At 41.5% G+C, this 24,716-nt stretch overlaps 1 protein-coding gene across 1 annotated transcript in view; it reads right to left on the bottom strand.

The window, feature by feature from the left end:
• LOC139754434 (proteasome activator complex subunit 4-like) overlaps window positions 1-24,716 on the bottom strand; it is a 576,322-nt gene that overhangs the window by 447,994 nt on the left and 103,612 nt on the right. Inside the window, exon 5 of the mRNA XM_071671710.1 lies at window positions 6,704-6,921. Within this exon, the coding sequence (XP_071527811.1) occupies window positions 6,704-6,921 (218 nt within the window). The remainder of the gene's footprint in view (window positions 1-6,703; window positions 6,922-24,716) is intronic.

Below are 24,716 nucleotides of genomic sequence, written 5' to 3'. Positions count from 1 at the left end.
ATCCACCGACAGCACGTCAACCCCGGTATACCACATCGCTCCAACTCACTCTATTCCTTGCCCTCCTTTCACCCTCCTGCATGTTCAGGCCCCGATCACACAAAATCTTTTTCACTCCATCTTTCCACCTCCAATTTGGTCTCCCTCTTCTCCTTGCTCCCTCCACCTCCGACACATATATCCTCTTGGTCAATCTTTCCTCACTCATCCTCTCCATGTGCCCAAACCACTTCAAAACACCCTCTTCTGCTCTCTCAACCACGCTCTTTTTATTTCCACACATCTCTCTTACCCTTACGTTACTCACTCGATCAAACCACCTCACACCACACATTGTCCTCAAACATCTCATTTCCAGCACATCCATCCTCCTGCGCACAACTCTATCCATAGCCCACGCCTCGCAACCATACAACATTGTTGGAACCACTATTCCTTCAAACATACCCATTTTTGCTTTCCAAGATAATGTTCTCGACTTCCACACATTCTTCAAGGCCCCCAGAATTTTCGCCCCCTCCCCCACCCTATGATCCACTTCCGCTTCCATGGTTCCATCCGCTGCCAGATCCACTCCCAGATATCTAAAACACTTCACTTCCTCCAGCCTTTCTCCATTCAAACTCACCTCCCAATTGACTTGACCCTCAACCCTACTGTACCTAATAACCTTGCTCTTATTCACATTTACTCTTAACTTTCTTCTTCCACACACTTTACCAAACTCAGTCACCAGCTTCTGCAGTTTCTCACATGAATCAGCCACCAGCGCTGTATCATCAGCGAACAACAACTGACTCACTTCCCAAGCTCTCTCATCCCCAACAGACTTCATACTTGCCCCTCTTTCCAAAACTCTTGCATTTACCTCCCTAACAACCCCATCCATAAACAAATTAAACAACCATGGAGACATCACACACCCCTGCCGCAAACCTACATTCACTGAGAACCAATCACTTTCCTCTCTTCCTACACGTACACATGCCTTACATCCTCGATAAAAACTTTTCACTGCTTCTAACAACTTTCCTCCCACACCATATATTCTTAATACCTTCCACAGAGCATCTCTATCATATCTATCATATGCCTTCTCCAGATCCATAAATGCTACATACAAATCCATTTGCTTTTCTAAGTATTTCTCACATACATTCTTCAAAGCAAACACCTGATCCACACATCCTCTACCACTTCTGAAACCACACTGCTCTTCCCCAATCTGATGCTCTGTACATGCCTTCACCCTCTCAATCAATACCCTCCCATATAATTTACCAGGAATACTCAACAAACTTATACCTCTGTAATTTGAGCACTCACTCTTATCCCCTTTGCCTTTGTACAATGGCAATATGCACACATTCCGCCAATCCTCAGGCACCTCACCATGAGTCATACATACATTAAATAACCTTACCAACCAGTCAACAATACAGTCACCCCCTTTTTTCATAAATTCCACTGCAATACCATCCAAACCTGCTGCCTTGCCGGCTTTCATCTTCCGCAAAGCTTTCACTACCTCTTCTCTGTTTACCAAATCATTTTCCCAAAACCTCTCACTTTGCACACCACCTCGACCAAAACACCCTATATCTGCCACTCTATCATCAAACACATTCAACAAACCTTCAAAATACTCACTCCATCTCCTTCTCACATCACCACTACTTGTTATCACCTCCCCATTTGCGCCCTTCACTGAAGTTCCCATTTGCTCCCTTGTCTTACGCACTTTATTTACCTCCTTCCAGAACATCTTTTTATTCTCCCTAAAATTTAATGATACTCTCTCACCCCAACTCTCATTTGCCCTTTTTTTCACCTCTTGCACTCTTGACCTCCTGTCTCTTTCTTTTATACATCTCCCACTCAATTGCATTTTTTCCCTGCAAAAATCGTCCAAATGCCTCTCTCTTCTCTTTCACTAATATTCTTACTTCTTCATCCCACCACTCACTACCCTTTCTAATCAACCCACCTCCCACTCTTCTCATGCCACAAGCATCTTTTGTGCAATCCATCACTGATTCCCTAAATACATCCCATTCCTCCCCCACTCCCCTTGCTTCCATTGTTCTCACCTTTTTCCATTCTGTACTCAGTCTCTCCTGGTACTTCCTCACACAGGTCTCCTTCTCAAGCTCACTTACTCTCACCACCCTCTTCACCCCAACATTCACTCTTCTTTTCTGAAAACCCATACAAATCTTCACCTTAGCCTCCACAAGATAATGATCAGACATCCCTCCAGTTGCACCTCTCAGCACATTAACATCCAAAAGTCTCTCTTTCGCACGCCTGTCAATTAACACGCAATCCAATAACGTTCTCTGGCCATCTCTCCTACTTACATAAGTATACTTATGTATATCTCGCTTTTTAAACCAGGTATTCCCAATCATCAGTCCTTTTTCAGCACATAAATCTACAAGCTCTTCACCATTTCCATTTACAACACTGAACACCCCATGTATACCAATTATTCCCTCAACTGCCACATTACTCGCCTTTGCATTCAAATCACCCATCACTATAACCCGGTCTCGTGCATCAAAACCACTAACACACTCATTCAGCTGCTCCCAAAACACTTGCCTCTCTTGATCTTTCTTCTCATGCCCAGGTGCATATGCACCAATAATCACCCACCTCTCTCCATCAACTTTCAATTTTACCCATATTAATCGAGAATTTACTTTCTTACACTCTATCACATACTCCCACAACTCCTGTTTCAGGAGTATTGCTACTCCTTCCCTTGCTCTTGTCCTCTCACTAACCCCTGACTTTACTCCCCAGACATTCCCAAACCACTCTTCCCCTTTACCCTTGAGCTTCGGTAAGAGAGATGTGTGGTAATAAAAAGAGTGAGTTGAGAGAGTAGAAGAGGGTGTATTGAAATGGTTTGGTCACATGGAGAGAATGAGTGAGGAAAGACTGACAAAGATATGATAGAGGTAGAAGGAATGAGGAGAAAGCGGGAGATCAAACGGTAGGTGGAAGGATGTAGTAAAAAAGATTATAAGCGATCGGGGCCTGAACATACAGGAGGGTGAAAGGCGTGCAAGGAAATGGGTGAATTGAAATGTGGTATACTGGGGTCAACATGCTGTCAATGGAGTGAACCAGGGCATATGAAGCATCTGGGGTAAACCATGGAAAGGTCTATGGGGCCTGGATGTGGAAAGGGAGCTGTGGTTTTGGTGTATAACACATGACAGATAGACAATGAGCGTGAACAAATGTGGCTTTTGTTGTCTTTTCTTAGTGCTACCTCGCACTGCGCGCAGGGGGTGCCATTTCATGTGTGGCGGGGTGGCGATGGGAATGGATGAAAGCAGCAAATATGAATATTTACATGTGTACATATGTCTGTGAATGTATATGTATGTATATGTTGAAATGTATAGGCATGTATATGTGCATGTGTGGGCATTTATGTATATACATGTGTATGTTGGTGGGTTGGGCCATTCTTTCGTCTGGTTCCATAGCAATGCAGTGGAATTTATTAAAAAAGGGGGTGATTGTGTTGTTGATTGGTTGGTAATATTCAATGTATATATGGAGCATGGTGATGTGCCTGATGATTGGCAGAATGCATACAAAGTGCCATTGTACAAAGGCAAAGGGGATAAAGGTTAGTGTTCAAATTACAGAGACACAAGTTTGTTGAGCACTCCTGGGAAATCATATGGGAGGGTATTGACCGAGAGGGTAAAGGCATGTACAGAGCATCAGATTAGGGAAGAGCAGTGTGGTTTCAGAGGTGGTAGAGGATGTTTCATTCAGGCATTTGCTTTCAAGAATGTTATGTGAGAAATACTTAGATAACAGATGGATTTGTATGTAGCATTTATGGATCTGGAGAAAGTATATGATAGGGTTGATAGAGACGCTTTGTGGAAGGTTATAAGAATATATGGTATGGGAAGTAAGTAGCTAGAAGCAGCGAAAAGTTTTTTCAAGGAGTAAGGCATGTGTTCAAGTAGGAAGAGAGGAAAGTGCCTGGTTCCCAGTGAATGTCTGTTTGTGCCAGGGGTGCGTGATGTCTCCATGGTTGTTTAATTTGTTTATGGATGGGGTGGTTAGGAAAGTGAATGCAAGAGTTTTGGAGAGAGGGGCAAGTATGCAGTCTGTTCTGAATGAGAGGGCTTGGGAAGTGGGTCAGTTGTTGTTTGCTGATGATACAGCGCTGGTGGCTGATTCGGGTGAGAAACTGCAAAAGCAGGTGACTGAGTATGGTAAAGTGTAGGAAAGAAGAAAGCTGAGAGTAAATGTGAATAAGAGCAAGGTTATCAGGTTCAGTAGGGTTAAGGGACAAGTTAATTGGGAGGTTAGTTTGAATGGAGAAAAACTGGAGGAAGTGAAGTGTTTTAGATTTCTGAGAGTGGACTTGGCAGCAGATGGAACCATGGAGGCAGAAGTGAGTCACAGGGTGGGGGAGGGAGCAAAGGTTCTGGGAGCACTGCAGAATGTGTGGAAGGCATGAACATTATCTCGGAAGCAAAACTGGGTATGTTTGAAAGAATAGTAGTTCCAACTATGTTATATTGCTGCGAGGCAGGGGCTATAGATAGGGTTGTGCAGAGGAAGGAGGATGTGTTGGAAATGAAATGTTTGAGGACAATAAGTGGCATGAGGTGGTTTGATCGAGTAAGTAATGAAAGGGTAAGATAGATGTGTGGTAATAAAAAGGGTGTGGTTGAGAGAGATGAAGAAGGTGTGTTGAAATGGTTTGGACACACGGAGAGAATGTGTGAGGAAAGATTGACAAAGAGGATATATGTGTCACAAGTGGAGGGAAGGAGAAGCAGGAGACCAAATTGGGGGTGAAAGGAGGGAGTGAAGAAGATTTTGAGCGATCAGGGCCTGAGCACACAGGAGGGTGAAAGGCATGCAAGGAATAGAGTGAATTGGAATGATGTGATATACCGGGGTCGACGTGCTGTCAATGGATTGAACCAGGAGATATGAAGCATCTGGGGTAAGCCATGGAAAGGTCTGTGGGGCCTGGATGTGGAAAGGGAGCTATGGTTTCTGTGCATTATGCATGACAGCTAAAGACTGAGTGTGAACGAATGTGGCCTTCGTTGTCTTTTCCTGGTGCTACCACACTGGGGGGAGGATGCTATTTCATATGGGGCTAGGTGGTGACAGGAATGGATGAAGGCAATTAAAGGTAGTAGCAGCAGGTGTTGTGAATGGAAATGGTGAAGAGCTTGTGGGTCTGTGTGCTGAAAAAAGACAGGTGTGACAGTGAATATCTGGTTTAAAAAGAGACACACATAAGTATACATATGTGAGTAGGAGAGATAGTCAAAGGGCATCACTGCATTTCACATTAATTGATAGGCATGTAAAAGAGAATTTTGGATGTTAATGTGCTGGAGGGATGTCTGATTACTATCTTGCTGATGCAAAGATGAAGATTTGTAGAGGCTTTAAAAAAAAAAAAAAAAAAAAAAAAAAAAAAATTTGAGGAGCAAAGAGTGGTGAGAGTAAGGTCAGTGAGCTCGGAAAGGAGACTTTTGTGAGGAAGTACCAGGAGAGATTGAGTGGAGAATGGCAAAAGGTGAGAGCAAATGATGCGAGAAGAGGGGGTGAGGAATGGGATGTATTTAGGGAAGCAGTGATGGCATGTGGCATGAGAAAGGCAGGAGGTGGGCAGATTAGAAAGGGTAGCGGGTGGTGGAATTGAAGAGAAGTTATTAGTGAAAGAGAAAAGAGAGGCATTTGGACGACACTTACAAGGATGGAGTGCAAATGACTGGGAGATGTATAAAAGAAAGAGGCAGGAGGTCAAGAGGAAGGTGCAAGTGTTGAGAAAAAGGGCAAACGAGAGGTGGGGTGAGAGAGCATCATCAATATCTAGGGAAAATGAAATGATCATTTTGGAAGGAGGTGAATAAGATGCATAAGACAAGAGAACAATGAGAACATCAGTGAAGGGGGAAAGGGGGGGAAGTACAAGCAGGAATGATGAAGTGAGGAGATGGAATGAGTATTTTGAAGGTTTATTGACTTTGTGTGTGATGATTGAATTATTACAAATACAGATAAAAAAATATTCTACATGACCATAAACTGTAGTGAAAATAAGTTTATGAATATCTATAGTAGCAATTCAAAAACTTATGTAATGATGACTATGTGATACAATATTCTTTTGGGTGTATACAGTATTAAAAAGCAATCATTAAGAAAAAAATTCTTGTGAAAAAGTAAGACAATAATAGTACCACAAAATGACCCGACATAAGTCCAAGTTCTGTTCTGACCAACCAGTCGGATTTTGAAATGGATGTAAGTCAGACAAGAGATGTTATGATGTACAGAATGCCGGGATATTGTCTGACAGTCACTAATGTATGCATGCAGCCATCAGCACTAGCTGACATATGACCCACTGTAATTTTTACATTCATGGATTTTTTCAATTTCTCTTTTTTTTCCGGCACGTACAGATGGTTGTAAGTACAATAAGTTGTAAGATGGGGATCAGGTGAATATAATGTTACTGAGCAACCATTTATGAACAAAAGCATGTATAAGTAACATAGGAGCAAAATCGGTCTCACAAAAAAAAAAAAAAATGATACACAATTACGTGCAGCTGATACTAACTGCAAGTACCTTGTTCATTTTCCCAGCTTACTCTCCCATACACATTATACAATGATTTTAATCTCACCTAGTAACTCATCCTTCCATAGTCTCCAGCCACATTCTGCCTGTTCTGGTTTGAGTGAAGTGGGCAGAAAGAGCTCTAAATAGACCATGGCTCGCTGCATTGTCATGTCGAATGGGCACATCATTGGTCGTACTTCCTCTAAAATTTCAGAAGTGGAGCCAGGTGAAAAGTAAGGACGGCAAACACGAATCATGCTTTCCACAACTCCCTCAGCATTTCTGAAATTGTGTCAGATAAATAAGTAGATTCTAAATGTCTAATTATGTTTTAACAAACATTTGGATTAGTTCTTTATGTACATGTATATCATAAGCATAATGAATAATTACCCATTTCTCAAGTAAGAAGATGGTGCTTTACACTCAGGGACATCTCTAAAAAAAATTTTCGCTATAATACAACTTCTTTAACTTTTATTTGTCAAAAGTCAGTGAGCAACATCTCTAAAATTTTCTTTGCTACAATACAACTTTTTTTAACTTATTTATGTCAAGAGTCAGTTTTATCACTTAGTTTACTCCATTTTTCTACGACTTTGATACTATATAAGTATTTCTTTATATCTTTTTACTAAATTTTTTTGCTTGATTTCTTGCACTGACCTCAGGTTACTCTTCCTCTGTATCTTTTATAGAACTACTCACTGTTAACACATTGACTGCTGAAGCATCATATTCAGTATGATGGTACACCTTTAGCATACGAGTGCACAATATATGCATATATTGCCAGGCTTTCAAAACTCTTGGACACAGAAAGTAAGACAGGGGTACATCAAAAACCAATTAATGACAACTCAGACAGTGCTTGTACATCTTTTCCATTTAGCTTGTCAGTCAGCACCCATCAAAATACTGAGGGCAGTGCACCAAGTCTGCACTGCCAGTGCAGTAGAGAAAAATGTATATCAATACACAAAAATTTTGAATATATCACTATATGTATACAAATTGTGAGAATACATCATTGGAAATTGGAAGATAATTGCATACAATTATGCCTAAACTTGCCTAAACTTATGACAATCATATTATCATATGTCATTTCAGACAACGCATTTTAGGATGGGATTTATTGTATTGACTTGTGATATGTTTGCTTGCTTGCTGTGACTTGTCAATGAGAGTATTCTTTTTTTTCAACAATAACATGTCAGCATATCTTACGGTACAGTACTGTATTTGTGTACTTATGCATATTCTAATAACGTCAAATCAAAACATTTTTCATCTTATATCCTAACACCTGGCAAAATATGTGCATACGTGTCCCTTATTCACTGCATCCAAAGAAATAATAATCCAATAATTAAGGATTTATAGTCATGAGCAAGAAATTACAACATCCAGCAATCAAATGTGTGATAATAAAATAATCTAAAATATCTTAAGGTATTTGTGATTTCATCAAGCATATCTTAATGATGTCAAGGTTTTGCATACCACCAAATGGCAAAGTACATTCACATCCCAGCACTGAGCTTGTAAACAAAAACTTTTTATGCTCCAGTGCATGATCTTGCTACATTATCTTAGTTTTTCTGGTATCTTGTGTGAATTTTGAGAAAATTACTAAGGAATGAAGTTACAAATCTCTACATGTGTTTAGTGTGGAGGAGTCTGGTTTAATTTTGAAAAGAATGAAAGCCAGTAAAAAGGAAGAAAAAGACTGTGCCAAAGTTAATGGCCACCATAGATCATTCGATGCTTCCACTTGAAAGCTAAGGAATATTTCAAGCATATGCAAACCCTTGCTAGTGTTTCATTCAGAAAAACCTAGGGCTATGAAGGGCTATTTAGAGTATGCATACTTAATATTTGGCAACATTTGCTGAACCATGTACATCAGGGGATGATAAAGACATAAAACAACTCCACTCCATCAGAGAAATAGACATGAGAGTATATAAACGGGGAGACATTACTAAATGTAAAGTAAGAAATAGCCACTACAAACAGTTCTGGAACCAGGGAGAAGAATAAACTAAATATATATTTAGTGGAAGAATACAAAACAAGTGAATGAAAGGTCAGGACAAGAGAAGTTTAGGAGCTGGAAAGATAATTTGATCAGAAAACATTGGATGACTCCATAAAGGAGAAATTACCACAGAGAGACAGCACATTTTAAAGGATAGTTATGAGTAACACACCAATAAGCCTCTTAAATTTCTCGAAGAATGACCTCTGTCCTAATGAAAAGGGAAGGCTGGTTGGACTGTCTGTATTTGGACTTGCTTAAAAAATATTCTGTTTAGAAATCATCATTCTTCTAGATTTACATGAATGACTGACCAGAAGGTATGGACCCCTACCTGTACCTGAATATGTGTGCAAATAATACAAGGGTCATAAGGAAAGTGAAAAACATGGGGGACTGCATCAACTATAGAGGAGGCCTTCACAGATTCCAAAGTTGGTCTGATACGTGGATGATGAAGTTCAACCCAAGTAAATGTAAAGATGGGTCACAGCAAAAGAAGGTCTTGATATGATTATCATCCTGCAGGAAATAAGCTTAGGAATCTGTGTGTGTGTTTTGTAATACACTGGCTTACAAGCTGAAGATATATAAATAAAAACCCAGTTTGAAAGGACTAACTGGGGAGAAAGGTGGTCCGTTAAAAGCCAAGTTCCATTATATCCTGAATTGTTTCAAGAAACATCAATAAATGAAGTATCAACAATTGTAATGGAAACCTTCCTTATTTCCTAAGGGCTAGAGGGCATAGCAAAGACTTTAGTAAATCAGATGGAAATAGCTCCAGGGTCAACTAAATAACCTACAACTCAGAAATGAAGAAATGGGCTTTCACAAGGCACAAGCTACTCTCCTACACTCATGATGTTCAATCATTTTCAGCTTCTCAGGAAAGCTGATGTGTTTTGTGGATCTCTTAGCATATGCAACACTGACAGCATTTTCATCTGCTGTAGACTTAATACTAAAAGATGGGCCATTGTACCATAAAAAAAACTTCAAATGTATGAAAACAAGGGCACTGAGTTTGTTATATGCTAACTGAGAAGGTGCTTATTGCAGACTGGCAGGCAGTAGCCTAGCTGTCATTATCTTGTCTTGAATTTCTAGTTATCTTTATAGGTATGAATGCACAAGATAATACTGCATCAATGAATCTGTGTAAATCAGTGTAATGTGTGTATAAAGGAAAAGAGAACAATATATGGTTGTACAAAAAAAAAAAAAAAAAAAAGCATTGAGCTGTGGAACAGACTGTCATATGTTCTGTCACCAGCATTCTGGACTGAGCTTGGTAACAAGCACACTATCAAGTTACATCCCAAACTTAAACTCAGTGTGATGGATCCTTAACTTCCTAGACCTGTGATGTAAAAGACTTTTACTGATATGGTCATCAGATCTTAAACTTAGTCCAGCAGGGTCTAAAGTGTTCATCAGAAGGTAAGTGCTGATAAACTGCAGTCCATTAGGATATGACTGGACTAATAAAGATGCCTTGTGTAAAATTCAAGGAAAATAAGATGCTTTGGAAGAAGGTTAACAGTACGAAAAAAAAGGGGGGAGGGGGAACATCAATGAAGGGGACAAAAAATTATGTGGTAACAGTAATGATGATGTAAGGCGATGGAGTGAACATTTTGAAGAACTGTTAAATGCGTTTGATGATATAGTGGCAGATATATGGTGTTTGGGTCAGGTGTTATCTAAAGGAAGTCATGGAGAGTAGTTTGGTGCAGAGGGAAGAGGTGGGGAAAGCCTTGTGTAAGATGAGAATAAGATGTTTTGGAAGGTAGTCAACTGTGAAAAAAAAGAGAGAATAAATGGGAACTTCAGTGAAGAGTGCAAAGAATGAAGTGGTTACAGTAATGATGATGATGCGAGGAAGTGATGGAGTGAGCATTATGAAGGCTTGTTAAATGTGTTTGATGATAGAATGGCAGATGTAAGGCATTTGAGTCAGGTGGTATGCAAAGGAAGAGAGTCATGGAAAGCAGTTTGGTGTGAAGGGAAGAGGTGGTGAAAGCCGTGTGTAAGATGAAATGTGACAGGGCAGCACGAGTGGATGGTACTGCAGGTGAATTTCTTATGAAAGAGGATGATTGTGTGGCTGGCTAGTTAGTTATGATTAGTGATGTTTTGTATGAATCATGGAAAATGCCTGAAGAGTGCCAAAATGCATGTATAGTATAAGGGTGAGGGGAACACAGGGGATTGTTCAAACAACATAGTTATAAGTTTATCGAGTGTACCTGGCAAGTCAGATGGTAAAGTAGTGATTGAGAGGGTGAAACGATGAAAACGGCAACATACTCGGCAGGAAAAATGAGGTTTCAGAAGCAGTAAAGGATATCTGGATCAGGTGTTTGCTTTAAAGAACGTGACAGAAATACTTAGAAAACCGGAAGAATTTGTATGCGACTTTTATGGACTTTGAGAAAGGATAAAATCATAAGACAGAATTTCTTTTCACTTATTCGATGTTCCAGAGTTAGCAAGGTAGCACCAAAATACAAGAAAAGAAAGAAACATCCACTCACAAACATATTTAAACACATATGCATATAAACGTACATATACACAGGCATATACATATATACACATGTACATAATTCATACTTGCTGCCTTTATTTATTCCCATCACCACCCTGCTACACATGAAATGACAATCTCCTCCCCCTGCATGCGCACGAGGTAGCACTAGGAAAAGACAACAACGGCCACATTCATTCACACTCAGTCTCTAGCTGTCATGTATAATGCACCAAAACCACAGCTCCCTTTCCACATCCAGGGCCCACAAAAATTTCCATGGTTTACCCCAGATGCTTCATATGCCCTGGTTCAACTCAGTGACAGCATGTTGACCCCAGTATACCACATCCTTCCAATTCACTCTATTCCTTGCAAGCCTTTCACCCTTCTGTATGTTCAGGCCCCAATCACTCAAAATCTTTCAATCAAGCCACATCACACCACATATTGTCCTCGAACATTTCATTTGCAACACATCCACCCCCTTCCACACAACCATATCTATAGCCCATGCCTTGCAACAATATAAAATTGTTGGAACCCCTATTACTTCAAACATACACATTTTTGCTCTACAAGATAATGTTCTCGCCTTCCGTACATTCTTCAATGCTCCCAGAACCTTCGCACCCTTCCCCATCCTGCGACTCACTTTCACTTCCATGGTTCCATCTGCTGCTAAGTCCACTCCCAGATATCTAAAACACTTCACTTCCTCCAGTTTTTCTCCATTCAAACTTACCTTCCAAATAACTTGTCCCTCACTCTTATTCACATTTACTCTCAGCTTTCTTCTTTCACACACTTTACCACACTCAAGTCATCAACTTCTGCAGTTTCTCACCCAAATCAGCCACCAGCGCTGTGTCATCAGTGAACAACAACTCACTCACGTCCCAAGCTCTCTAATCCACACCAGACTGCATACTTGCCATTCTCTCCAAAACTCTTGCAGTCACCTCCCTAACAACCCCATCCATAAACAAATCAAACAACCACAGAGACATCACACAACCCTGCCACAAACCAATTTCACTGGGAACCAATCACTTTCCTCTCTTCCTACCTGTACACGTGCCTTACATCTTTGGTAAAAAATTTTCACTGCTTCCAGCAACTTACCTCCCACACCATATACTCTTAATACCTTCCACAAAACATCTCTATCAACCCTATCATATGCCTTCTCCAGATCCATAAATGCTTCATACATTTGCTTTTCTAAGTATTCTCACACATTCTTCAAAGCAAATACCTGATCCACACATCCTCTGCCACTTCTGAAACCACACTGCTCTTCCCCAATCTGATGCTCTGTATATGCCTTCACCCTCTCAATCAATACCCTCCCATATAATTGCCCAGGAATACTCAACAAACTTATACCCTTTGCCTATGTACAATAGCACTAAGCATGCATTCCCCAAATCCTCAGGCACTTCACCATGAACCATACATAAATTGAATAGCCTTACCAGCCCACTCAACAACAAAGTCAAACACTTTTTAATAAATTCCACTGCAATACCATCCTAACTCTCCACCTTTCATCTTCTGCAAAGCTTTCACTACCTCTTCTCTGTTTACCAAATGATTCTCCCTGACCCTCTCACTTCGCGCACCACCCCGACCAAAACACCCTATACCTGCCACTCTATCATCAAACATTCAACAAACCTTCAAAATACTCACTCCATCTCCTTCTCACTTCACCACTACTTATTACCTCCCCATTAACCCCCTACACCAATGTTCCCATTTGTTCTCTTGTCTTACGCACGTTATCTAACTCCTTCCAAAACATCATTCTATTCCCTAAAATTTAATGATACTCTCTCACCCAAACTCTCATTTGCCCTCTTTTTCACCTCTTGCACCTTTCTCTTGACCTTCTGCCTCTTTCTTTTATACATCTCCCAGTCATTTGCACTACTTCCCTGGAAAAATCGTCCAAACGCCTAACTCTTCTCTTTCACAAACAATTTTACTTCATCCCACCACTCACTAATCTTCCTAATCTGCCCACCTCCCACCTTTCTCATGCCATAGGCATCTTTCACACAAGCCATCACCGCTTCCCTAAATACATCCCATTCCTCCCCCACTCCCTTTATGTCATTTGCTCTCACCTTTCATCATTCGGCATTCAATCTCACCTGGTACTTCCTCACAGGCGAAGGTTCTGGGAGCGTTGAAGAATGTGTGGAAGGCAAGAACGTTATCTCAGAGATCAAAATGGGTATGTTTGAAGAAATAGTGGTTCCAACAATGTTATATAGTTGCAAGGCATGGGTTACAGATAGGGTTGTGCAGAGGAGGGTGGATGTGTTGGAAATGAAATGGTTGAGGACAATACGTGGTGTAATGTGGTTTAATCGAGTAAGTAGTGAAAGGGTAAGAGAGATGTATGGTAATAAAAAAGAGTGGTTGAGAATGCAGAAGAGGGTGTATTGAAATGGTTCGGTCACATGGAGAGAATGAGTGAGGAAAGACTGACAAAGAAGATATGTGTGTCAGAGGCAGAGGGAATGAGGAGAAGTGGGAGACCAAATTGGAGATGGAAGGATGGAGTGAAAAGATTTTGAGTAATAGGGGCCTGAACATACAGGAGGGTGAAAGGCATGCAAGGAATAAAGTGAATTGGAAGGATGTGGTATACCGAGGTTGAAGTGCTGTCAATGGATTGAACCAGGGCATGTGAAGCATCTGGGCTAAACCATGTTAAGCTTTAAGGGCCCTGGATGTGGAAAGGGAGCTGTGGTTTTGGTGCATTACACATGACTGCTAGAGACTGAGAGTGAACAAATGTGTCCTTTGTTGTCTTTTCCTAGCGCTACCTCGCGCATGTGCAGGGGGATGGGGTGCCATTTCGAGTGTGGCAGGGTGGTGGCTGGAATGGATGAAGGCAGCAAGTATAAATATGTACGTGTGTATATATGTGTATAAGTCTGTGTATGTATATTTATGTGTACGTTGAAATGTATAGGTATGTATATGTGCGTGTGTGAGCGTTTATGTATATACATATGTATGTGGGTGGGTTGGGTCATTCTTTCATCCGTTTCCTTGCGCTACCTTGCTAATGCAGGAGACAGTGACTAGGTATAAAAAAAATAAATAATTCAATGAATATAAGTGAGTGCTCAAATTACAGAGGTAAAAGTTTGTTGAGTATTCCTGGGAAATTATATGGGAGAGTATTGATTGAGAGGGTGAAGGCATGTACACAGCATCAGATTGGGGAAGAGCAGTATGGTTTCAGAAGTGGTAGAGGATGTGTGGATCAGGTGTTTGCTTTGAAGAATGTATGTGAGAAATACTTAGAAAAGCAAATGGATTTGTATGTAGCATTTATGGAACTGGAAAAGGCATATGATAGAGCTGACAGAGATGCTTTGTGGAAGGTATTAAGAATATATGGTGTGGGAGGTAAGTTGTTAGAAGCAATGAAAAGTTTTTATCGAGGATGTAAGGCATGTGTATGTGTAGGGAGAAAGGAAAGTGATTGGTTCTCAGTGAATGTTGGTTTGCGGCAGGGGTGTTTGATGTCTCCATGGTTGTTTAATTTGTTTATGGATGGGGTTGTTAGGGAGGTGAATGCAAGAGTTTTAGAAATAGAGGATGAGAGAGCTTGGGAAGTGAGTCAGTTGTTGTTCGCTGATGATGCAGCGCTGGTGGCTGATTCAGGTGAGAAACTGCAGAAGCTGGTAAAGCGCTGTGAAAGAAGCAAGCTGAGAGTAAATGTGAATAAGAGCAAGGTTATTAGGTACAGTAGGGTTGAGGGACAAGTCAATTGGGAGGTAAGTTTGAATGGAGAAAAATTGGAGGAAGTGAAGTGTTTTAGATATCTGGGAGTGGATTTGGCAGTGCATGGAACCATGGAAGAGGAAGTGAACCACAGGGTGGGGGAGGGGGCGAAAGTTCTGGAAGAATTGAAGAATGAGTGGAAGTCGAGAACATTATCTCGGAAAGCAAAAATGGGTATGTTTGAAGGAATAGTGGTTTCAACAATGTTATATGGTTGCTAGGTGTGGCTTATGGGTAGAGTTGTGCAGAAAAGGGTGGATGTGCTGGAAATGAGATGTTTGAGGACAATATGTGGTGTGACGGTGGTTTGATCGAGTAAGTAATGAAAGGGTAAGAGCGATGGGAATGAATAAAGGCAGACAATATGAATTATGTACATGTGTATATATGTATATGTCTGTGTATATATATGTATACGTTGAGATGTATAGGTATGTATGTTTGAGTGTGTGGACGTGTATGTATATACATGTGTATGTGGATGGGTTGGGCCATTCTTTCATCTGTTTCCTTGCACTATCTCGCTAACGCGGGAGACAGCGACAAAGCAAAATATATATAAATAAAAAGAATAAATATACATATATCCCTGGGGATAGGAGAGAAAGAACTTTTCCCATATATTCCTCGCATGTTGTAGAAGGCAACCAAAGGCGGGCAGGAGCAGGAGTCTGGAAACCCCCCTCCTTTTATCTAAATTTCCAATAGGGTAAATAGAAGAGTCATGCAGGGAGTGATCCTCCTCCTCGAAGGCTCAGATTGGGGTGTTTAAATGTGTGTGGATGTAACCACGATGAGAAGAAGGGAGAGATAGATAGTATGTTTGAGGAAAGAAACTCGGATGTTTTGGCTCTGAGTGAAATGAAGCACAAGAGTAAAGGGGAAGAGTGGTTTGGGAATATTTTGGGAGCAAAGTCAGGTACGGGTGAAAGGACAAGATCAAAGGAAGGAGTAGCACTCCTGAAGCAGGAGTTGTGGGAATATGTGATACAGTGCAAGAAAGTAAATTCTAGACTGATATCGGTAAAACTGAAAGTGGATGGAGAGAGATTCAGGATTATTGGTGCCTATGCACCTGGTCATGAGAGGAAAGATCAAGAGAGGCAAGTGTTTTGGGAGCAACTGAATGAGTGTGTTAGCAGCTTTGATGAACAAGACCAGATTGCAGTGATGGGTGATTTGAATGCAAAGGCAAATAATATGGCAGTTGAAGGTATAACTGATGTACGTGGGGTGTTCAGTGTTGTACATGGAAATGGTGAGGAGCTTGTGGATTTGTGTGTTATAAGGAATGGTAACTGGGGATACCTGGTATAAAAAGAGATATACATAAGTATACATATGCGAGTAGGAGAGAAGGCCAGAGGTCAACATTTGATTATGTGTTAATTGACAGGCATATGAAAGACAGAGTTTTGGATGTTAATGTGCTGAGAGGGGCAGCTTCAGGAATGTCTGATCACTAGCTAGTGGAGGTGAAGGTAAAGTTTTGTAGAAGTTTTCAGAAAAGAAAAGAGAATGTTGGGGAGAAGAGAGCAGTGAGAGTATGCGAGCTTGGAAAGGAAACTTGTGCAAGGAAGTACCAGGAGAGACTGAGTGCAGAATGGCAAAAGGTGAGAGCAAATGACATAAGGGGAGTGGGGAGGAATAGGATGTATTTACGGAAGCAGTGATGGCTTGCGCAATAGATGCTTGTGGCATGAGAAAGATGGGAGGTGGACACATTAGAAAGAGTAGTGAGTGGTGGGATGAAGAAGAAAGATGGTTAGTAAAAAAAAGAAAGAGGCACTTGGACAATTTTTGCAAGGAAGAAGCACAAATGACTGGGAGGTGTATAAAAGAAAGTGGCAGGAGATCAAGAGAAAGGTGCAAGAGGTGAAAAAGGGCAAATGAGAGTTGGGGGAGAGAGTATCATCAAATTATATGGTTAATAAAAAGGAGGTGATAACAAGTAGTGGTGATGTGAGAAGGAGATGGAGTGAGTATTTTGAAGGTTTGTTGAATGTGTTTGATGATAGAGTGGCAGATATAGGGTGTTTTGGTCGAGGTGGTGTGCAAAGTGAGAGGGTTAGGGAAAATGATTTGGTAAACAGAGAAGAGGTAGTAAAAGCTTTGCGGAAGATGAAAGCCGGCAAGGCAGCAGGTTTGGATGGTATTGCAGTGGAATTTATTAAAAAAGGGGGTGACAGTATGGTTGACTGGTTGGTAAGGTTATCTAATGTATGTATGACTCATGGTGAGGTGCCTGAGGATTGGCGGAATGCATGCATAGTGCCATTGTACAAAGGCAAAGGGGATAAGAGTGAGTACTCAAATTACAGAGGTATAAGTTTGTTGAGTATTCCTGGTAAATTATATGGGAGGGTATTGATTGAGAGGGTGAAGGCATGTACACAGCATCAGATTGGGGAAGAGCAGTGTGGTTTCAGAAGTGGTAGAGGATGTGTGGATCAGGTGTTTGCTTTGAAGAATGTATGTGAGAAATACTTAGAAAAGCAAATGGATTTGTATGTAGCATTTATGGATCTGGAGAAGGCATATGATAGAGTTGATAGAGATGCTCTGTGGAAGGTATTAAGAATATATGGTGTGGGAGGCAAGTTGTTAGAAGCAGTGAAAAGTTTTTATCGAGGATGTAAGGCATGTGTACGTGTAGGAAGAGAGGAAAGTGATTGGTTCTCAGTGAATGTAGGTTTGCGGCAGGGGTGTGTGATGTCTCCATGGTTGTTTAATTTGTTTATGGATGGGGTTGTTAGGGAGGTGAATGCAAGAGTTTTGGAAAGAGGGGCAAGTATGAAGTCTGTTGGGGATGAGAGAGCTTGGGAAGTGAGTCAGTTGTTGTTCGCTGATGATACAGCGCTGGTGGCTGATTCATGTGAGAAACTGCAGAAGCTGGTGACTGAGTTTGGTAAAGTGTGTGAAAGAAGAAAGTTAAAAGTAAATGTGAATAAGAGCAAGGTTATTAGGTACAGTAGGGTTGTGGGTCAAGTCAATTGGGAGGTGAGTTTGAATGGAGAAAAACTGAGGAAGTGAAGTGTTTTAGATATCTGGGAGTGGATCTGGCAGCAGATGGAAAAATGGAAGCGGAAGTGGATCATAGGGTGGGGGAGGGGGCGAAAATTCTGGGAGCCTTGAAGAATGTGTGGAAGTCGAGAACATTATCTCGGAAAGCAAAAATGGGTATGTTTGAAGGAATAGTGGTTCCAACAATGTTGTATGGTTGCGAGGCGTGGACTATGGATAGAGTTGTGCGCAGGAGGATGGATGTGCTGGAAATGAGATGTTTGAGGACAATGTGTGGTGTGAGGTGGTGTGATCGAGTAAGTAACGTAAGGGTAAGAGAGATGTGTGGAAATAAAAAGAGCGTGGTTGAGAGAGCAGAAGAGGGTGTTTTGAAATGGTTTTGGTCACATGGAGAGAATGAGTGAGGAAAGATTGACCAAGAGGATATATGTGTCGGAGGTGGAGGGAACGAGGAGAAGAGGGAGACCAAATTGGAGGTGGAAAGATGGAGTGAAAAAGATTTTGTGTGATCGGGGCCTGAACATGCAGGAGGGTGAAAGGAGGGCAAGGAATAGAGTGAATTGGAGCGATGTGGTATACCGGGGTTGACATGCTGTCAGTGGACTGAATCAAGGCATGTGAAGCGTCTGGGGTAAACCATGGAAAGCTGTGTAGGTATGTATATTTGCGTGTGTGGACGTATGTATATACATGTGTATGGGGGTGGGTTGGGCCATTTCTTTCGTCTGTTTCCTTGTGCTACCTCGCAAACGCGGGAGACAGCGACAAAAAAAAAAAAAAAAAAAAAAAAAAAAAAAAAGACGTTTTGTATAAAAAGGTAAATATAGTGCGTAAGACTCTCTTAAGAGAACAAATGGGAACAGCGGTGAAGGGGGCTAATGGGGAGGTAATAACAAGTAGTGGTGAGGTGAGAAGGAGATGGAGTGAGTATTTTGAAGGTATGTTGAATGTGTCTGATGATAGAGTAGCAGATATAGGGCGTTTTGGTAGGGGTGGTGTGCAAAGTGAGACAGTCAGGGAGAACGGTTTGGTAAACAGAGAAGGGGTAGTGAAAGCTCTGCAGAAGATAAAAGTTGGAGAGTTAGGATGGTATTTCAGTGGAATTTATTAAAAAGGGGGTGACTGTGTTGTTGACTGGTTGGTAAAGATATTCACTGTATGTATGGATCACGGTGAGGTGCCTGAGGATTGGTGGAATGTATGCATAGTGCCACTGTACAAAGGCAAATGGGATAAAGGTGAGTGTTCATATTACAAAGGCATAAGTTTGTTGAGTTTTCCTGGGAAATTATATGAGAGGGTATTGATTGAGAGGGTAAAGGCATGTACAGAGCATCAGGTTGGGGAAGAGCAGTGTGGTTTCAGAAGTGGTAGAGAATAAGTATATCGGGTGTTTGCTTTGAAGAATATATGTGAGAAATACTAGAAATACAGATGGATTTGTATGTAGCCTTTATGGATCTGGAGAAGGCATACGATAGGATTGATAGGGATGTTTTGTAGAGGATTTTGAGAGTATATGGTGTGGGAGGTACGTTGCTAGATGCAGTGAAAAGTTCTTACCAATGAAGTAAGGCAAGTGTACGAGTAGGAAGAGAGGAAAGTGATTGGTTCCCAGTGAATAACGGTTTGCGGCAAGGGTGCGTGATGCCTCCTTGGTTATTTAATTTGTTTATGGATAGGGTGGTTAGGGAGGTGACTGCAAGAGTTTTGGAGAGAGGGGCATGTATGCAGTCTGTTCAGGATAAGAGGTCTTGGGAAGTGAGTCAGATGTTGTTCATCAATGATGCAGCGCTGGTGGCTGATTCGGGCAAGAAACAGCAAAAGTTGGTGACTGAGTTTGGTTAAGTGTGTGAAAGTAGAAAGTTGAGAGCATATGTGAATAAGAGCAAGGTTGTTACATTCAGTAGGGTTGAGGGACAAGTTAATTGGGAGGTAAGTTTGAATGGAGAAAAACTGGAGGAAGTGAAGTAATTTAGATATCTGGGAGTGGACTTGGCAGAGGAAGGAACCATGGAAGTGGAAGCAAGTCACAGGGTGGGGAAAGGGGCGAAGGTTCTGGGAGCATTGAAGAATGTGTGGAGGGCAAGAACGTTATCTAGGAGGGCAAAAATGGGTACGTTTGAAGGAACAGTGTCTCCAAAAATGTTATATGGTTGCAAGGCATGGGATGTAGATAGGGTTGTACAGAGGAAGGTGGATGTGTTGGAAATGAAATGTTTGAGGACAATATGTTGTGTGAGGTGGTTTGATCGAGTAAGTAATGAAAGGGTAAGACAGATGTTTGGTAATAATTAGTGTGTGGTTGAGAGAGCAGAAGAGGGTGCTTTGAAATGGTTTGGACTTATGGAGAGAATGAGTCAGGAAAGATTGACAAAGAGGAGGAAGTGAAGTGTTTAGATATCTGGGAGTGGATTTGGCAGCGGATGGGATCATGGAAGTGGAAGCGAGTCACAGGGTGAGGGAGGGGGCAAAAGTTCTGGGAGCATTGAAGAATGTGTGGAAGGTGAGAACATTATCTTGGAAAGCAAAAATGGGTATGTTTGAAGGAATAGTGGTTCAACAACGTTATATGGTTGCGAGGCGTGGGCTGTAACTAGGGTTGTGCGGAGGAGTGTGGTTGAGAAAACAGAAGAGGATGTATTGAAATGGTTTGGTCACATGGAGAGAATGAGTGAGGAAAGATAGGCAAAGAGGATACATATGTCAGAGGTGGAGTGAACGAGAAGTGGGAGACCAAATTGGAGGTGGAGGGATGGAGTCAAAAAGATTTTGAGTGATTGGGGCCTGAACATGCGGAAGAATGAAAGGCATGCAAGGAATAGAGTGAACTGGAACGATGTGGCATACCAGGGTTGACGTGCTGATTGAACCAAGGCATGTGAAGCGTCTGGGGTAAACCACGGAAAGTTTTGTGGGGCCTGGATGTAGAAAGGGAGCTGTAGTTTCGGTGCATTATACATGACAGCTAGAGACCGAGTGTGAATGAATGTGGCCTTTGTTGTCTTTTACTAGCACTATCTCGCGCACATGCGGGGGGAGGAGGGTGTCATTTCATGTGTGGCAGGGTGGCAATGGGAATGAACAAAGGCAGCAAGTATGGATTATGTAAATGTGTATATATGTATATATCTGTGGATGTATATATATGCATACATTGAAACATACAGGTATGTATATGTGCATTTGTGGACATGTATGTATATACATGTATGTATATACATGTGTATGTGGGTGGGTTGGGCCATTCTTTTGTCTGTTTCCCTGCACTACCTCACTAATGCGGGAGACAGTGACAAAGTATGAGAGAGAGAGAGAGAGAGAGAGAGAGAGAGAGAGAGAGAGAGAGAGAGAGAGAGACAGAGAGAGAGAGAGACAGAGAGAGAGAGAGACAGAGAGAGAGAGAGACAGAGAGAGAGAGAGAGAGAGACAGAGAGAGACTTCATCCAATCCTTGGTTCAACCATTCCTATTTTGAGGCCATTCTGGCAATGGATCAGGCATATTGGGCTCACATAAACTCTCCTTCCTCTGGCTCTCATTCAGCTTTTATCACAGCCTGTAACCTATGCAAGTACATTATCCAGGAGGCAAAACATTTCTTTACTCAAAAGAAAAAGCAATAACCTCTCCTTGTCATCCACTGATAGGTCCTTCTGGTCTTTAGCTAAGGGCATCTCTAACAATTTCTGTCACTCTACCTTTGCTTCACTTTTCCTTTCTGACAGTATTCTAGCTGTCTCTGCTGTAGACAAAGTAACTCTATTTGGTTCCCGTTTCTCCTCTACCTCCACCCTGGATGACTCTAACATTCCTTCACTCTCCAATGCTCCTGCTTATTATCCTATGCCCCTTCCCATGAGCTCTTTCTGAACTGTCTGAAAAGCGCTTCTCTCTCTCTGGACACAAGCAAAGCTTATGGCCCTGATGGTATCCATCCCCATGTACTGAGAGAGTGTGCCTCTGAACTTGCACCTGTGCTTGCTCATCTATTCTGTTTCTATTTACAACCCAAAACTTTTCCTTCTCCTTGGAAGCATGTATTAATGCATCCCATTCTTAAGAAGGGTGACCATTCTGATTATTCCATCATCCTATTGCTTTGACATCTACCATTTCCAAAGTCTTTGAATCCCTCCTTAACTCCAATACCTTAAACACCTCGAAAATCACCAGTACGGCTTCTGTAAGGCAAGATCCACTAGTGACATTCTTTTTTACATTACTAATGTCTGGACATCATCCCTGAAAGGTTCTGAGGAGTCATGTGTGATTGCCCTTGACATATCTAAAGCTTTTGATAGGGTGTGGCATTGGGATCTCATCTCTAAGCTCCCTCCTTCTGGTTTCCATACCTCAATCTGCTTCTTCATATCCAGCTTCCTCTCCAACCGACCTATCTCTGCGACTGTTGCTGGATCAGTCTTCTGCAACCTTTCCATCAATAGCAATGACCCTCTGGGCTCTGTCCTGTCCTCCACACTTTTTCTCCTTTTTTGCAACAATTTCCTCTTCTTCACAAATAATGAGTTGCACTCATAGGCTGATGACTCAACACTTCATTCAACCACATCCTTCAATTCTGCTCCTTCTCTCATTCAATCTGCATCTCGTCTTGACACAAATTTCTCAATAAACTCAGACTTGGACAGGATATCTCGGAGGGTTGGACGAAATCCAGTGAAGTTTAATGCCTCCAAGACCCAGTTTCTCCACATCTCTCTATCACAAACTCATCACAACTCTCATCTCTTCTTTGACAATTCTGTAATTCCACCCCTTGATTCAATGTACACACTTGGTGTTACTGCAACATCCTTTCTTTAATGGAAACCACATATTTTGGAAATAGTTACGTCTGCCTCTAAAAAACTGGGCGTCCTGTTTAGGTGTCAAAACTTCTTTTCAGCTGAAGTTACTCTGTTTATACAAAGGATTGATTCACCCTTGTATGGAGTACTGCTCCCATATCTGACGTGGTTCTAGCACTGCATCCTTACTTGACAAAGTCAAAAGTGATCTGAATTATAAACTGACCCAGGTTAACTTCCAAACTTGACCCTCTTGCCCTACGCTGCAATATTCATTCACTTTCCCTCTCCTATAGGTATTACCTTGGTTTTTGTTCACAAGAGCTGGTTGCTTGTGTGCCCCCACCACTAAGTACACCACATGATACTCGACAAGCCGCTACGTCACATGAATACTGTGTGGCATTTGGTAACTCAAGGTTGGGGTGTTTTGATAACTGCTTCTTTTCCTACATGTCAAAGCTTTGGAACTCTCTACCTTCTCATGTCTTTCCAAGTAACCATGACCTGGCTCATCTAAAAAGAGAGGTTTTCACTTTCTCCAGAATTCATGAATACTTTCTCGTCCTATCTTTTTCCCTTTCATCATTCTGTCTATATTTGAATTGAGGCCTGGTCTTGCTGTGGACTTGTCTGTGACAGGAGCCTTCACCATAACAAAAATTAAAAAAAACATACATGGCCTTTGTCAATATGTTTCCTGGCACTACCTCGCTGATACAGGAATATGTACACGTGTAAATATATATATGTATGTGTACATATGAATGTATGTATATATATGTGGGTATTCCACATGAAAATGAAACACGATAAGTTCCAAGTGCACTTGGGAACTTAACGTGCTTCAGTCGAGGTGGTGTGCGAAGTGAGGGCTAGGGAGAATGATTTGGTAAAAAGAGAAATAGTAGTAAAAGCTTTGCGGAAGATGAAAGCCAGCAAGGCAGAGGGTTTCAATGGTATTGCAGTGGAATTTATTAAAAAAGGGGGTGACTGTGTTGTTGACTGGCTGGTGAGGAGATTTAATGTATGTATGACTCATGGTGAGGTGCCTGAGGATGGGCAAAATGCATGCATAGTGCTACTGTACAAAGGCAAAGGGGATAAAGGTGAGTATTCAAGTTTCAGAGGTATATGTTTGTTGAGTATTCCTGGGAAATCATATGGGAGGGTATTGATAGAGAGGGTGAAAGCATATACAGAGCATCAGCTTGGGGAAGAGCAGTGTGGTTTCAGAATAGGTAGAGGATGTGTGGATCAGGTGTTTGCTTTGAAGAATGTATGTGAGAAATACTTAGAAAAGCAAATGGATTTCTATGCAGCATTTATAGATCTGGAGAAGGCATATGATAAGAGTTGACAGAGATGCTCTGGGGAAGGTATTAAGAATATATGGTGTTTGAGGAAAGTTGCTAGTAGTGAAAAGTTTTTATCGAGGATGTGAGGCATCTGTACGAGCAGGAAGGGAGGAAAGCGATTGGTTCTCAGTGAATGTTGGTTTGCGAAAGTGGTGCGTGATGTCTCTATGGTTGTTTAATTTGTTTATGGATGGGGTTGTTAGGGAGGTGAATGCAAGAGTTTTGGAGAGAGGGGCAAGTATGAAGTCTCTTGTGGATGAAAGGGTTTGGGAAGTGAGTCACTTGTTGTTCACTGATGATACAGCGCTGGTGGCTGATTCAGGTGAGAAACTAAAGAAGCTGGTGACTGAGTTTGGTAAAGTGTGTGAAAAAAGAAAGTTGAGAGTAAATGTGAAAAAGAGCAAGGTTATTAGGTATAGTAGGGTTGAGGGACAAGTCAATTGGGAGGTAAGTTTGAATGGAGAAAAACTGGAGGAAGTGAAGTGTTTTAAATGTCTG

This window comes from Panulirus ornatus, chromosome 17 (assembly GCF_036320965.1).
Source record: "Panulirus ornatus isolate Po-2019 chromosome 17, ASM3632096v1, whole genome shotgun sequence".
In the NCBI taxonomy this organism is placed as follows: Eukaryota; Metazoa; Arthropoda; class Malacostraca; order Decapoda; family Palinuridae; genus Panulirus; species Panulirus ornatus.
Note: the sequence above shows the minus strand (reverse complement) of the source record. Positions and strands in the feature narration are given on the sequence as shown.